Consider the following 17,594-nt stretch of genomic DNA (forward strand, 5'->3'; position numbering starts at 1 on the left):
AACTCAACCACAGTGATACTTTTCATTCTGTTTACTAACTATATTTAATTTTTGTGTTTGATTTAATTAATTTAATAAAGAGAATTTTGAGGAGGAGGTGGAAGAAAAAAAAATTTAATATTTTTTAAAATAAATTAAATATGGAATTTCTAGACTCAATTAATAGACTCAAACAAACCTATTTGGATGTATATTTTTTGCAACAATTTTAATATAGAAAATTAAAAGGATACCTACATTACATGTAAATGTATAAATTGATTATTTTGCCATTGAACAACATTAAGTTTTTCATTTACAAGCACTAGAATAAAAAATTAGAATTAAAAGTAATTTTTGCTATACAATTGAATTTTTTAACATTTCGAGTTTTTAATTTTTTTTGCCGCTTTTTATTTTTGTTTTTACATTTTCTTCTCCAAATACAAATAAATATTTTCTATTAAGTCTATTTTAAAAAAAAAATTTACCGGCAATTTTATTTTTTTTGTTTACGTCAACCGAGATTAAATTATTTTTTTTTTTTGCTTGAAATTTTATTTTGTAATTGATTAACATTATAAAAAATCAAAATTTTTCTTATCTATTTTAAATATGTATTATGTATATTGTTCTTGATAAATTTTTTTAATATAAATTTATTCATCATTTTTTTTATTTTTTTTTGAAAACTATTCCGCCATTTACATTGTATGTACGAGTATATATTTCCGTTTAAACGATAATTGTTAATAATCGTGAAAGTATCAATTAACTTGACGTACAATTGTATGGATCTTCGGTTCGGAAATTTGGATGATCTTCATATGGTCTAACACCAGCACGTTTCTTTTCATCTCGAATTTTTTCGACTTCACGCATTACACGTAAAAAGTTTTCACCAGCTAATTTTTTCAGTTCTTCTACTGACCAACCTTCACCAAGTAGTTCAGCAAATAATGTTGGATAAGTTGAGACATCTTCCAAACCTTTTGGTGTACTAAAAATTTATAATATATAGAAATTAGAATTAAAAAAATTTATGTGAATGATATATTAAAATAAATTACAGTAATAAGAGCAATTTTGCAAATGAATTCAAAATCTCTTTTAGGGAATCTTGTTTTAGGGAATATTCAACAAATATGTCTGTATATTGATAATTTAGGGATATATAAGAATTAAAGAATTATAAAACTAAAGTATTAATTTTTTCTTGAGATTTAGTGTTAAGTCCTAATAATTTTTGACGCAGAAAAGGATCATGAAGAATAATAAAATTTAAAAAAAAAATTCATTCGGAAATAAGATTTTGATAAAAATTTATTGTCATTTTTTGAGCCAGCTGGTAAATTTATAACAAAAACTATTAAAATTGCGAACATTTCCGAATAAATTTTTTAACATGAACATAATGTGAAAATGTTCATTGTTCTTTTATTTTATTCAGTAAGCATTAAAATTTTGCATTTAAGATTTGTTTTAGTTTCTATGAATTTTATTTGTTCAATTTTGTAGAAAATTCAAAAAAAATGGAAAGAAAATGTCAAAAAGTCCTGCAAACTTCTTCAACTATGGGGTTTAACTTGAAAATTCTTTTCTTGTCTTTCCCCCTATAAATACTTGCATTGCATTGTGTTTTCTTTTTTTATCTACTTGTTTATTTTGTGAAATTAACTACGGAAATGTGGTGAATTATTTAGCACAGAATTAAAAAAGAAAAATTAAAAAGAAAATTCAGGAAAATTAAAGAATAACAAAAAAAAAAAAAGAGAGAAAAGATTTTTTAAAAAGGATAAGTGGTTAAATGAATTAACAAAAAGCTTTTAATAATACAAGAAATTATTTTAAAAAGGTATATATATATATATATAGTTTATTTTCATAATAGAACGAGAACAAGAATAGCTCATTTTCGTGAATAATCCAAGTATTTACTCTACAGGGTCTTTTATAATTATATAAGAGTAACACAGTTTTTTTGAGTTATACAATAATTAATTATAATTGCGTTTTTTCCATATTACTTGATTCTTTTATTTTAATGTCGAGGTGTATACATTGTTGTTATTATTTCTTTTTTAATTAAACAATTAAAATGTTGGTATTAAATAATTGTTTAAATAATTGTATGTAGTATATAATAAAAAGGTATGGGGTAAAAATATGGGTATTTAACTATTGAAATGGTGATTGTATACTCGTATTGTAAACAATAACTTTATATTTAATTTTCTGGCCATAATATATAAATACATTTATGTGTATTAATTTCCTTTCGGAAATAAAAATAATGTTGTCAGAGTTGTTCAAGATATTACTTGGACAATTAAATTATATATTTTTATTGAAAAATTAGGTTTGAATATAAAAATTTATTAACTATGCGCATTTAATATAAAATGTTTTTCAATCCCAATTTATACATTTTAATTTAAATGTATAATTATTACGGAAATTTTAAGTAATCGGAACTTATGGTACATATAATTGGTTATATACTCGTATTTTATAATAAATTATGAAAAAATTAATTAATGTCCTCTTTTTTTATTCAATTTGTAATAAATTTAAATAAATTAATTGTAATAAATTTAAGCGGTTGCTTAAATGAGTACTATAAGAGAGTTAATGAATACGAGTACTATAAGAGAAAATAATAGAAAATGTAACTATTTTTACAATATAATTAAAAAATTATGTAAATAAGTTGGATTGAATTATTAGATTTTAAGAGTGGTTTAAATAAATCGATATTTGACATATTATTCGATTTTGGGTTTTAAAGTTATCATACAGAGAAATTTATTCGCAGTTTGTCGTAAATTAATTTTATTTAATTGATTAAGATTCAATAAAGATAGTTTTTTGGAAAATTAAGTGTATTAAATAATCTTCTATGGATATTAAATGATCTTCTGTTACATTGTCAAGGCCTGAACTTACTTAATTTTTTAAAAAATTTTATTAAAATATTAATTATGTATAGTGTCAAATGTTCGTATGGTTTTGTTATTCAGTGATATTATGTGTTAGTGTTATTATGTAAAACATAATGATCCAAATGAATAGAAAGCTAGATTGCCCTTATTATTTATTGCTTGCCTTACATCATTTTATTATCCTACTTCGAAAATATCGTAGAGAATCGGACAACCTGTATATTATGCGCTTATATTTTAAAATCTAAAAACTAGTCCTGAAAGTATTCATTATAGAATAAAGAACAATTTGTGAAATTTTTTTTTTGTTAGAAAACCACAAATTTGTTATCCAAATTCTTGTAGGTTCGTTTGTATATTATATATGTTTGTATATAAAGTTCATAACTGTTAAATTTATTGTTATAAAAATAATTTAAAAATAAAAATAAATATTAAATAAGTTAAAATATTTTTTGTGTACTCCATGCACATATTTTCATTAACAAATATGTATTTATATATAATATATTTAAAATAAAGGATAATGGCTATACTAAAAAAAAACAGGACTTCTATAAAACAAAAAATTCTATCGAGAAATTTCACTAACAATTTTTGAATTTTAGCAAATTTATCGGTCAATAGGAATAAAATTCTTTAACATTAGATGTAGTTAAAGCTCTCGATATTAAAAATTTTCAAATTTAAAATTTAACTAAAATTAATTAGTTTAAGAAATAAGAAATATTATATTTCATAAAGAATTTTTTTTATTTCTGTGTCAGAATTTGAATCGAGTTGTGTTACTGATATATACTAACTATTAAACCTCTCAATATGTTATAAAAATTTATAATATAAAATGTTTTTAACTCAGAGATCATTTTAAACGATGAACCGTTGAGTATAGTTTAAAAAAACCTCAAAATACTAAAAAAGTTGTTGAACTTTTTGTTTTAAATGTGTAGGTTTTAGAGTTTTAGACCCAAGGGTATACAAAAAAGAGCAGAATTGAAGACAAAATAAAAAAAAAATAATAAAACAATACAAAAGATAAGAAAATTGGTGTTACGTGTACATAATGGAAAATTTTTGACTTCTATCGAATTTTCTTTTTTTGCTGAAAACATTAATAAAGTTCTGTTTATAATCATTTTCTCAAATTTCATTGGTTTCCTTTTATTGGTTTTATGAATAAATACAAATAAATCTTTTGAATTGATAAAAAAAAAAATTAAAGAAAAACCCAAATTTAAAATGAAGAGAAGATGGTAAAAAAAAGGCACAAACCAAAGAAAAAATGGGAATAAGAAATCAAAATAAAATAAATGAAACTCAAATATAGAATGTGTAAACTTTCATCAACTTAATGACCTGAAACAAATTTTTCATATTTTTCTATATTGTATGACAATAATAGGAAAATGAAATATAAATTTTGTAAAATTAGATGTGTATGCAGTTATACTAATACAAAAGGCAGACGGAGGAAGAATAGTGATAATATTTAAGAGATCTACTTATACATCATAAATATTGATCTCATGGGCGCTTGCAAGCATCAGATCATTTCTCACAGAAATTGAATGAAGTTGAAGCTCTTGCTGAAAAAAAGTTTTAAGCAGTAGTTTTAAAATTTTCACTAAGTACAATGTTTTTTTCGAAATTCTTGAATTAATTTGGTTTTGAAATTACAATATTTATGGAAAGCATATGCAATTTTTTTTCAAAAACACAGCAAGGAATAATTTTAAAACCATTTTTTTTGAAAATAAAAAAACAACGGTTAAAATATTAACCGAAATATCCAATGAAATTGTGTTACATAAAATTGTAACACAATTGAAGGAAAACAGAGAACCTTTCATTAATCTTAAAGGTATACAATTTGAAATAATTGAACTTGGGGTCTTGTAAAAATAATTTTAAATACAAATGGGTACCTTGAGAAAAAAATTATTAGAAACAAAAAAAAAATCACCAGATCACAGGTCTTTTGCTGTCTTCAAGGTAGAATTGCCTACTAGATTTTGTAAATAATTAAAATTCTTGTGATATATGTACGTACATAGCTCAGAAAATTCGTTTTTTGATATACACCGTTGTTCACACCAAACGGGTGAACAATTTATATACAAGAATTTTAATTTCCATTAGCTTGTACAAAAAGGAATAAAATTGATTTCAATTTCTGAATGTGTCCCTTTAAATTTTACAAATGGAACAATAATTGTGGTGTGTCTTTGTTTTCTTTTCATTATATTTTTTTTAATTTTCGTCTTACACAAGAAATACAAATTTATCTATAATTCTAGACTAAATAATCATTTGTTTTACATAATTTATTTTTTTTTTTGAAATGAAATTTATTTATTTTTTTACCCACTATTGTTTTTTTTTAGCAAAATTTAAATTATACGTTTACCATAGAATTTATGAGCCTTGTTTTATTTTCTTGGTTACTAAAGATTTTTGAGGGTGATTATTGTTTGTTTTTCCTTATTACTATTATTATTATTTTTTGTTTAATATTATAATTCAGAAAATATATTTGATTAACAATTTTTAGGAAATTTACATCATTAACTATTCTTTATTTTATAAAAATCTCAAAATTATAGAAAACATTAAGTGAAAAAACAGCAAAAATGAAAAAGGTTAAAATTTTTATTCCATTCATAACTTTAAAAAAAAAAAAAAAATTGACCAGACCACAAAATGTTACAAAAATTTATTTTCATATCCTTTTCTTGAAAATTTTATAAATCATAATGAAATCTTCTGTTCCTCTGCGTTATATACCTACATACATATTTACATAATTTTTATAAATTTATTACTTAACTATAAAATAATATTTCTTATCGGATGGCATGTAGAATGTCTGGTTATGCCGCAGAATTAAAATGATTTTTATAAAAATCTAGAGAAGAAATAAAATTCGTGTTTAAAGTTAAAAAACCTTTTTTGAAAAATTGAGGATAGGTTGAGATGGCTTGGTCAATTCTAGCGTAGCCACAAGAAGAATTTTGTTTTTAATAAATTGTTTATGTTCTATTTAAAATTCTAAATGTATAAAAAGCTAGGTTTATAACATTTCTAAATTGGCCATACTACTCTGGGAGTGTATAAGGCGTATACAAGGAAGTTTTTGAAAATTCGGAATAAATAATTAATGACAATAAATAAAATATGGTTACGCACTTTTATTGCTGTAGGTGATATCATTTTTATATGGGAAATAATCTTAATCCGCGTAGTCTAGAGAGTAATACTAGTTTAGAATACATACTAAATTCCTTTTAATTGAAACGGAAGCAGTAGTATATGGGAACAAAATGGTTACTAGTTTACAAACAAATGTGATTTTATAGTTTATTAATTATAATTATTTAAAAGGCTTATAATTTAGAATGAATGTTTAGAATATTTTGCTTGTAGCAATTTGTTATCTATTCCTATAAGATGATATCAAATTTACATAAAATTATTACCAATTTATAAAGAACCTCTTTAACTTTAATTGAACATGATAAGCTCTGAATGGTATGAAAAAATATTTTCATTCAATATTTAAAGAAATGTTTTGAGAAGAACCACAATTCGGATGCCTTAAAATTTTTTAAGTTATTTTTCTCTATTAGTGTTTCAAAACGATACTGATTTCAAACAAAATTATACTAGAACTTAAAGTATCTTTCGTAATAAGTACAAAAATAATTTATTTTAAAAAGTATAAAATCATTTTTTATTATGAAAAGATTTATATTGGTATCATTGTATACAATAGGGTAATAAGTTAAACACGATATGAATTATGTATTTCCAGTATTTTAACTTTTCTCGAAATTAATAAATAATTTCAATGTCATTTGGTATTTTTCGCGTGAAAAACAAAAAAGGGCTTTTATATTAATTAAAAAAATTTTGAAATATGAATTAAGAGTATATTGAAAGTAGAATACTAAAGAAAAGAAATGCCAAGGTCAGAAAAATGTGCGAGGAACGAAATATGATATGAATTTAAATTATTTTATACCTATATAATAATTTGCGTGCTATAACACACGCCACATCAAGATATAGATAAGTTATATAGGTATTGCCATATAATAAAAATTATGAAATAAAATTTATAGCGATTCTAAAAGGTTAAAAAATTTAATAAATATATTTTTAAAATTTATGAGATGCAAAACAATAAAATCTCGACTTTATTTGAAATTTAATTAAATTATTTATTTTGTAGGATTTTTGGGTATATTAGTTTTATATAAATTTTCTACAATAAGAGCAAATTATGTGACTTTAAACGAAATTACAGAGTATACCTAAATAATATTATGGAAAGCAAATGAATATGAAAATCATAAACAAATTAAAAAAAAAATTAAATAAAATTAATTTAGAAAAAATTTATTAAAATGTCTGCATCAGTAGAACAGAAAAATAAGAAAATTCTCTATCATTATGGAATTCTCTGGGTTTTATATTTTTAAGTAAATAATGAAAATATAATACTTGAATTGATTATTAAGGAAGTTAAGATTTTGTTCTTCATACACCTGATGATCTATTCCTCGCGTATCTATCATAGAAATATACATATTCCATTTTGTACTATACAGTAAAGCTTCAATACAACGAACCAACTATATAATGAACTTGTCTATTCAACGCACATTTATTATGAACATTTTAATTTCTTTACAATGAATTAATTTTGTTTATTAGTTCCATATTATGAACAATACATAAAAATCTCTAAATTAAAAACAAAATTGGAAAAATTTTGCTATAACAGCTTGCTGACATTAGATGCCAAATACAAAATTAATTTATATAATGTATATTAAATTTTAGCAAATCTGTAGGTTGTGTGATTTTAATATAAATAGTGCTCGTATACATTTTGTTTTTTTCTCAATTTTTGAATTTAGCGAACTTCTTCTCTATATTATATACGAACAAAATATTCGGATATAGCTGATTCGTTATATAGAAGTTTTACTGTAAAAAGTGACTCTAAATAGTTTGGAAGGAAAGTTAGAATTTAAAATTTATAATCGAAATCTATCATAAATCTAGATTGACGTGAATTTAAAGTTGTCAAACTCAAAGTTGAAAACAACTTTGTCTTTGTAATTTACATAATACATTTTTGTGTATATGTAGATATATATATATGTAAGTATGTACTATGTTGAAATAAAACTAACAAAATAACTTTTTTCTTTTTGTTTAAATGTCGTTGTTAACTTAAGCTACTTATTCAAGAAGTTCTTAAACATTTTTCTTTTTTCATTTTTCTTTTGAAGAAAGTTTTAGGATTTTCATCTTTAACTATACTAAAGATTTAAATTTTTAAGAATTTCTATTTTTTTTTCCATGTTATTTATACATTATACATATGTATGTGTATATATATATATATATTATAATGTAGGTAGTTATTTTGATTTTGTTCACATTTGTTTTTTAAGACAAAGGCGACAATAAAAGAATTAAGAAAATCAAATAAGGAAAGATCAAAAAGGAATAAAAATTTATTCTTAAGTTGCTTTATAAAAAACTTTTGCTCCTTAAAAATTAGTATACTTATGGTATATATAAGTATGTATAGTAATCAAACTTGATTTATTTAGAGTGTCTTAATTGAATTAAAAAATACTTTTGTACTAGTTATATGCAAAATTCTTTAACTGTATTTTGAACACAACTGCGCTTAATGATGAACCTAACCTATGATTCTATCATTTTATTTATATAAAAAAGATTTCCAAATTTCAAATAGAGTGTACAAGAAGTAAAAATTTCAGTCTCAATACAATGTTCATCATAGAAGAAGTACTTTTTAGTTTAAAATATTTTTTGACTCCTATAGTTTTTAATTCTAATACTATATAGGTTTATTAGCGTAATTATTTCGAGCCGCCATAAATGACGTGAAATAATTCTCATAAGAGGAAACTTAGCAAAGAAATAGGACAAAATTATTCTCATATTTTTGGAAAAAATATTTTGGTAGGAGAAAAAAAAGATATTGTTGTATAGGAGAACAAAATATAAGAGAAGAATAATGCTATTCCCGTAGAGTAGTTAAAATTTTTCATAGTTCTTGTTTAGAAATACATTTATCCCATAAGCGTATTACTGAAATAACAATGCATATAAATTGAAATTTTAAAAACCATATCAAATATGAGATTGAAATTTTGTTATTATCAATGCAATTCAAATTTAATTAATATCAAATAAAAGCTCCTTACATTTTGGACTATAATGTTAATCGGTATTAACAAATCCTTATATAATCTTATAATCTATAGAATTTTCAATTTGAAAATGAATTTTTTTCTTGAAATTGTATATCAAATTTGCGAAAGTATGTATGTAGATAATTAGATCTATACGTACACAATAATCCTATACACCACTCTACAAATAATATACAATTTTTCTACAGATTTTCAAAATATTTGTGTTAATGTACCTTAAAGAAAAATACCATTAACACTAACCATCAGGAATAAATAAAACAATCACAGAATATATATACAATTTTAATTTGTTTATTGTGAACACTAGAGAGAACTAAAATTAAGAAGGTGAATATTACCGTATGGTAGATAAATTTCAATCTTTATTATCAATTTTATTCATTTGTATACACAAAATAACAAAATGCTAATACACATTATCTAAACTTTAATCTATAATATTTGCTTCTATATACATATATGTGTATTTAACATACATATATAGTCGTAATAGGTTATACACGTTCAATGACTTCAATATTAAACATTAGGCACTTGTACACATACTTGATGAGTAACAAGTACCTAAAATATGTCATGTTGGTTTTTAATTTTGGTTTAGTTCATTTGATTGATTTAGACAGACACTATAGTGACTTTTTTAGATCAAAAATAGAATAAGAACTGAAAAAAATTAAAAAAGAAAAAAATCAACATAAATTGAGAAGCAAATGTTTAGTCCGACATACATATTGTATACCATAAAATATATGTATGTATGTTTTTTATGGTCGGTACTTATACGAGTATGTATGTACATTGTGCATGTCAAGCTGTTATACTTGTATATATAATGTTTTTTGTTTTGATAAGGAATTAAAAATTTTAAATCTTTTATTTTTTTATTTAAAGGGTTATTAAATATTGAGTATGCGTTTTTTTCTTATATTAATTTTCTTTAAAGAAATTTTATTTCCTTACCTTTCTTCCAAGGATAATATTATATATGTATAATTTTGTTTTTGAATGTTTTGTTCAAAAGAAAGTAGTTTATGAAATATTGGAAAGAAAATATTTTTCCTATAAATTCTGAGTTTTTTTTTATACAAAAACTAATTTCCGTTCTGCTCTCAATTGCAATATATACGAAATATATGTGCGTTGTATTTTCTATTTATTGAACGTTATAAGAGTTGTGTTTTTGATATTATTCTATGTTTGTATGTAATGGGATAAACCTGACTTTATTACTTAAAAAACTGTAATTGTTTTTTTGCTACAAATTACATTTTTTTACAGTATAGTCTTTTAAATTTCCGTTAACGTACCGGATTACATACACAAAATGAGTAAGGTGCTTTTTTAGGATCAAATTTCACAGAGTTAGATTTTAATAAACTTGTGATTTCTCAATTATTGTATTTACGCTTCGTGTACTGGACGTAGTTGACTTTGCTTTGTAGATGTTGTGAATTTATTACATTGTATGTGGATACACTTTAGAATAAACTGAGTCACTAGAAGTGCACTTTTACTAGGATTATTAACCATATCTATTAAGCTTAAAAATTGAAAGGTGCTTTCGCTCCCATTTCTCATCTATTCTTATATATTATTAAAGAATATTAATGAAAATTTGTAAATATTTTCTAATCATTCTAATCATATTTTGTTCATATTGAACTCTCCAAGTTTTAATTATTAGGAAAGAAAATGGCATTTTGTATGTTTTGAAAAAGAAAATGCATAGTTGTAAATTTACAATATCTTACACATGCATAATCCATAAGAGTTATAAAAATAAATTTCATTCTCTTTTTTTTTCCTAATCTCCTTAAAAACACATTCTTTCATCTTCCTACACCACAATATAGATTTTTGTTTTTCAGTTCAAATATTGATTTTTATGCAATTTACGAGTTCCTTTTTTTTTCTTTATGAAAATTCGGATATAATAAAAGAAAATGATTATGCCGCATATAAAATATAATTTTCATAAAAAAGGAAAGTTTTTATTCTTCAATTTTTTTTTTTTTTTATAATTTTCTTCTTTCCCCGAATAATTTATGTGTTTGAGTGAAAGTTTTTCTGTTAAAGTTGTACAATAACTTTTTGGTTATTAATAATAAAGAAGGGTAAAAAATATTTTCATTAAATAAAAGTAAAATAATCAGACATTTTGCATATTTCGCCTATGGTGTATAAAAAGAGAAAATTGTAATAATGATCTTTTTCGTTCTTTATTTTTCATATTCTTTTTCATACATATATATTAATTATTTGAAATAGAGAAAGTTTGGTCTCGGTATACAATTTTTGCTTATTCTATTTAATATAGTACGAAAATTAAATTAAGCATGATCTTAATTGAATGTAAAAAATTTCATAATGCTTTTCCTCTCATTCATTTGTTCACATTCTATAATTTTTAACAAATTTGAGAGAAAGTGTGCTTTTAAGTTCGGCTCGATTCGTCCGTTCGTGAGTTTCTTTCTAAGACTAAAACTAGAAATTTATCTCTTTGAAAGGAATATATTTATGGCACGGCGTTCATGTCTTGCATAGACAACAGTAGCGGTACCACTCTCAATGGCAACCAGCAGATATAGATATATCTATAGTGCAAGCTATAGTGAAGCGAGTTAATTCAAGAAATTTCTGCGGTCTCTTTTGTATTGTAAATGTATGCAATGGGCAATCTTTTCTTTTTCACTTTTCAGTTGACATAACGTTTCTATTAGATTATAATTCTATTATTTTCCCGTCTCATATAATTGCCTCTGACAATTAGCAAAATATCAGTTTTTGGCAAGTTATTTCGTCGAAATTGTAAGGTTTTTAAAATTTTTTTAAATGAAAATATTTAACGGTAAACATCTTCCTAACAAAATTTTAATTGCTCTTTTTGACTGATTTGATTTGCTATCTAATTAGACGGGTTTATTCCAATGCTTCTTTTAATTCGGTATCTAATCCTGAAAATATGCAATGGAAGAACATAATATGATTTTAAGGGAGGATGACAACATGACGTGTAAAAAAAGGATTTTTTATACAGAAAATACATATCTAGATTTGTTAGATGAAAATGTGATACTTTATAAACCATGGATTTGATCTAATTTTATTACAACTCTGCATAGTGTAGGTTCATATACTTTTTATATACATATGTGCTATAAAATGTAGAAAAAAGCATAAAGTAAATAGAATATATTTCTAACATCTACTGGCCTTGTTTATGTTCTTAATGTTCAACTGTAATATACTCGCATATATACTCGTATATGTATATATATTATGTAGAATAAGAACCTGTTAATAAGAATAATTGTGATTAATTCAATTCTGATAATTTTCATTGCTGTTGTCATCTTTCTTTTGTTATCAATTTAATTTTCGCATATGATAGACAAATTTATATTATAATTCTTTGAATTTCTTTTTTTCCTGAATCTAGATACTATTATTCTATCGTCATAATTAGTGTGACAAAATACTAAAGAAAAATATTTTGTAATAAAATGTGTATATATATATATATATGTAATATTCTAACAGGATTTTCTTGTATACAAGTTGATATTGAATGTGTATGCATGCGTTAATGTGGTAATGGAAAAGCTACAAAAACTACAATAAAAATAGTATATAAAACAATAATTATATTTTGTGTCTTATTATGGAGAATGTAGTTAAGTCTATTGCTTTCTAGCTTTATATGGAATGTTTAGATCCTATTCTATTCAATTCCAAATCAAATCAATTAACCCATTTTGTTATTGAATTCTTTGTTTAATATTTGGTAGATATATTTTGCATGTGTATAGTTAGTTGTTTTAATTTCTTTATAATGTTTGTCTTTTTCGCCTCCTCTTTTAATTATTATTTAACCGTTTGTAATTTATTGGTTTCAGTATTGAAATAAAGGGAAAATGTATTATAAAATAAAAACATTGTATATTGGGAATTTTCAATTCAGTCATATTTATACATTCATTCATCGTCCGAAAATGAGCAAATAAAATTTTCTAAAAATGAAAAAAGAGAAGAAGGTAAGCTAATTCCTATAAATAAAAGAAATGCAACAAAAATTTTTTTTTGTTTTGATTTTTGTTTCTTGTTAATAAATTTTGCTCAGATTATAGGTTTTTTTATATATGCCATGTAGGTATCGTATTATATGAACAAAAGTATAATGGCATGTCATTGACTCGCTGGTTTAGAATAAATAATTAAAATAAAAGAATTTCGATATACCTTCCCCACATAAAATGAATAATAATGTAAAAATATGTGTATAATTTGAAGTAGGTGTAAATTTCTGCAGCTCTATGGAAGACCTTGCTAAAATCAATTTCAAGTTAAAATTTAATTTAAGAAAAAAGAAGTTATCGTTCATATTTTTTGTTGATAAGTAGGTTGAACTGTGATGGAAAATTTTAATATGAAATAAAACTGAATATTTCTAAACTCTATATGCACGCGTATAATTTATTTTATTTATTTATTTATTTATTGCTATCACAGATCATTGTTTTTCGAATTTATTTGATATTTACAATCTTAGAGTTTGTTTATATATTTAATACATTTTAGAAGGATTCGTAGTACAATAATCACATATTATCTGATTTCAATTTTTTAAAAATTCTGTTCTATAAAATTAAAATTTCTGAGTGAATGTAATCGTTTTATTTATTTTTAAAAATAAAAAAGCTTAAATATTGCCTCAGCGCCACTGAGTGGTCTAAAAGGTAACTAAATATACAAGTAAATTCTAAATTCAATTAAATTCTAAAAGTAGATATTTTTTATATGTTTCTCATACTTTGAAATAATTTATTATATTCAAATGGTCCTGAGTAAGCAATTTTTTGTTTTGTAACTTGTTGAATTTTTGTTAGCGAAATTTTGTTGGTTTTGATTTAACTTAATAGTATGATAACAAATAGAGTGCGTCAATTTGAGCATATATGGAAGAAGCTGTTTTTTATACAAGCATGTTATTGTCTGTTACAAGCATGTTATTGTCATGGGTGGAATTGTCTGTGCAAATTTTTTATATAAAGCAAGTGTAGAATACCACAAACGAAGATTATATTTAGTTTCAAAACTGTATTTTGGGTGATTGTTAGCTTTGAATTTCTTTAGTTTTTTTATACGCATATAGTAAATGGATGGTAGGACAAATGGACATTTTTAAACGCCTCGTAAATTGATAATTTAACGTTTTGATTCAGTTTGTTTTTAAATTTGAATAATAAAACCTATAGAATTTAAAATTTTTAACTTTTAATTGCTTGATGTGATTTTCCAACACAATTATTTTGGTCATTTATGCTCTGATATAGCCTGACTTCTATTGTTAATTATAAATGAGAAAATTAAAGTCTATTGGAATATTAAAGAAATTAAACGATTTTGACTAAAACGAAAATGAAAACAAGTGGAATTGATGCGAACAATACATTTTCGACCCGCCGTAATTTTTAATATGTTTTTAATAGCTTTATCAAGTTCCTTCTAGTATTAATTTTGAATACTTGGTTAGCATTTTTCTTTAAAATTACACAAAATTTGTGCTCTAGACCTAAGTAATGTCAAAGCAATAGTGATGTATGTTGTATCATTGAATTAGCACAAATAGTTAGATAATTAATAAATATACATATGTATGTGTTTGGAACACTTTTTTGAAAAAAGGAAATGTCTATTTCATCAATCATAAGCATCAATCATAAAATGAAGAAATTTTAATAATTGTTTAATTCTCTTTTAACTTCATTGTCACACAGCTAATAAATATAAGGTTTTTATTAATTGTGGCTATCTTGTAAAACATTATTTACCAATATCCCTATAATGATTGTTTGGGAATTTAGGATGGTTTATTCATGAGTTTTTATGTGAAGTTTTCATAAATGTACTTTAAATTTTCCCTACGGAGGGCTTCTTTAATTTCCATTTAAAAATATTTCTTATTATATTTATGAAATATAATCGGAAAACAGAATAAAACAATTTTTTATTAAACTTTTATTTTCTTTAATTTTTTTATCTCTCTGTTAGAAACTTATTTGTAGTTTGTTTGTAAGTTTTTGATTAGATTTTCTTAAATCAACTCGGACACAAATATTTTTTCAATAAATTATTATAATTCATAAAGTTTATAATTTTATTCATTTTTTTGAATTAGAGAATGTTCAATTTAAAAAAAAAGGAGTTTCCTCTCTTACTTTTTCTTTTAAAACACAATTTTATATACTATATTAAATAAATTTTTCTATTATCTATTTCACTTGAGAATTTCAATTTATTATTCAAAAAATTTTATATTGAGTTGTACATTTGGAGTACATTGAGGAAAATTTATAGAGCAATATAAAATTTTTGAATTTTTTTATTAATGGCTGACAATATTTTATGAGTTTATTATGCTTAACTGCTCAAATCAAGAAAAAATTCTCTTGCTTCTATGTATGTATACATCTAAAATTTATATATAAAAAACAATGAAAATTAAGTTATAAAAAATAGAACAATATTTGATTAAAATAGAGAAAAAAAAACGTAATGCCTATTCTAATAAAACCAAAGATTTTATCACAACACAAAACCTTCATATACTATATGTGGAGGCCTGCAGTAAAACAAAAGGATAAATTGCTGGTTTGTTTAACTTTCACTCTTTTTCTCATTTTTTCTTTGTTTTTTGGTGATATAATTTGTTCCAGTTGACATCGGCAAACACTTTTTTTTTTAAATTCCAATTTTTCTTATGTTTTTTTTTGTTGCTGTTATTGTCCAAAAGAGGAAAAAAGAAGACCTTTTCAAAATATTTGCTTACATATATCCAATTGAATTGATTTCCAATTTCTTATAGAATTACTTGTATACACATATTATAATAATGTGTATATAACGGTATAAGAAGGATAACCACCATTATATTGTAAAGAAAACACTAAACTGGGTACATATAAATAAATTTTTTTTCCTTGTTTCTTTATCCATTTCATTTATTTGTGCCTCCTCATATATTGTTAGTATATACTTAAGTATATAATGATATTGTATATGTTATAAGGATGTTATTTAATGTACAATTTTATACATACGTATAGTATAAATTTTAGAGTGTTACAATCAAAGCCTTCTTGCTTGAACTTTTTGTAATTTTTAAATTTCTTTCAAAAATTTCAGAATCGCTTTTATATGTGAAATTTTTCTGATACAAATTATGGAAGTTTTACTATAAATTTAAGTTCTATAAGAGAAATTGTAAGGGAATTAAATATTTCTTCTATTCATAGAGGCCTTGCTTTTATTTCATTCATATACCAATTCTGTTTTTGAATAACCAGCACCTTACACAAATGTATGCATAATCGGGTAACGATTTGTTATCAATATTTACTATTGAACAGTTTTCAGTAATTTGCTACATAAAGCGAATATTGAAACTGGCTAGAAACGTCTAATTAAATGCTAGTCCCTTCCTGTAAGAGGAAAGATAACGATATTTTTTTTTTGCTTTCTTTTATGATGAAACTTGAAATTCAACTTTTAGAATTCAAATTTTATACGTTTCAATCCGATCATGGCAGATTCAAGTTTTTAGAGGTATATTTTAAGAATAAATTGTTTACATATGGAATTAAACTATTGTATTATTGCATAACTTTGCTAATTACTTACATATGGGATTTTTACACGATAATTCAAGAAACTGTGAGAATAATTTCAATAGCAAAGATTTTTCTTTTATCCGTATTCAACTGTATTTGTACATATTTGAATTTAAATATATTTTACATAATATTTAGGTATCTACATATGTATTTTAGTGTAAGATTAAAATAGAAGTGCTGGTATAAAAATATAAATTATTTTGAAAAAGTACCAACATTTTTATATTGAAAAGGGTGTATATTGGAAAAACAAAATATCAATACATTTTTCTTTTTTTTTTATATACATATAACATAAGTAATCACCTATCTACATCCTTCATCACATATATATTTTGCATATATCTTTATTTATCAGATCTATACAATGTTTACTTGTATTATAGAATTCAATTTCTATTCATTAATTTTAACGTCACAGAAAACTGGTTTCCATGAATAAGGAAAAAAAAATTTCAAAAAAAAAATAAAAAAAAAACAAAATTTCGGTAGGAAAGGCTTTTTGAATACCAAAGATTTTTTGTCAAGATCGAATAATAAAAAAGGTAAAACGAAAAATAATAAAAACAATAACAAAAAAAAAACAACAATTCTTTCTTCATGATACCTTAATAAAATTGAAGGATTTTGGATTTTATTTATTTTTCAATTTATGTTTTTGTTTTTTTTTTATTCTTCCATTTTCCCGAAATATCTATATAAGGAGAAGTGTGTATCCTTGAATAAAATGTTTACTA

General features: G+C 23.2%; 1 protein-coding gene across 1 annotated transcript in view; it reads right to left on the bottom strand.

Annotated features, from left to right (window-relative positions):
• Positions 1-223: 223 nt before the first annotated feature.
• Positions 224-17,594, bottom strand: part of LOC129615209 (uncharacterized) — a 36,779-nt gene continuing 19,408 nt past the window's right edge. Inside the window, exon 4 of the mRNA XM_055530307.1 lies at positions 224-979. Coding sequence (XP_055386282.1) covers positions 751-979 — 229 coding nt within the window. The 3' untranslated portion in view covers positions 224-750. The remainder of the gene's footprint in view (positions 980-17,594) is intronic.

The sequence above is a fragment of the Condylostylus longicornis genome, unplaced genomic scaffold, assembly GCF_029603195.1.
Source record: "Condylostylus longicornis isolate FDR11 unplaced genomic scaffold, ASM2960319v2 ptg000135l, whole genome shotgun sequence".
Classification (NCBI taxonomy): Eukaryota; Metazoa; Arthropoda; class Insecta; order Diptera; family Dolichopodidae; genus Condylostylus; species Condylostylus longicornis.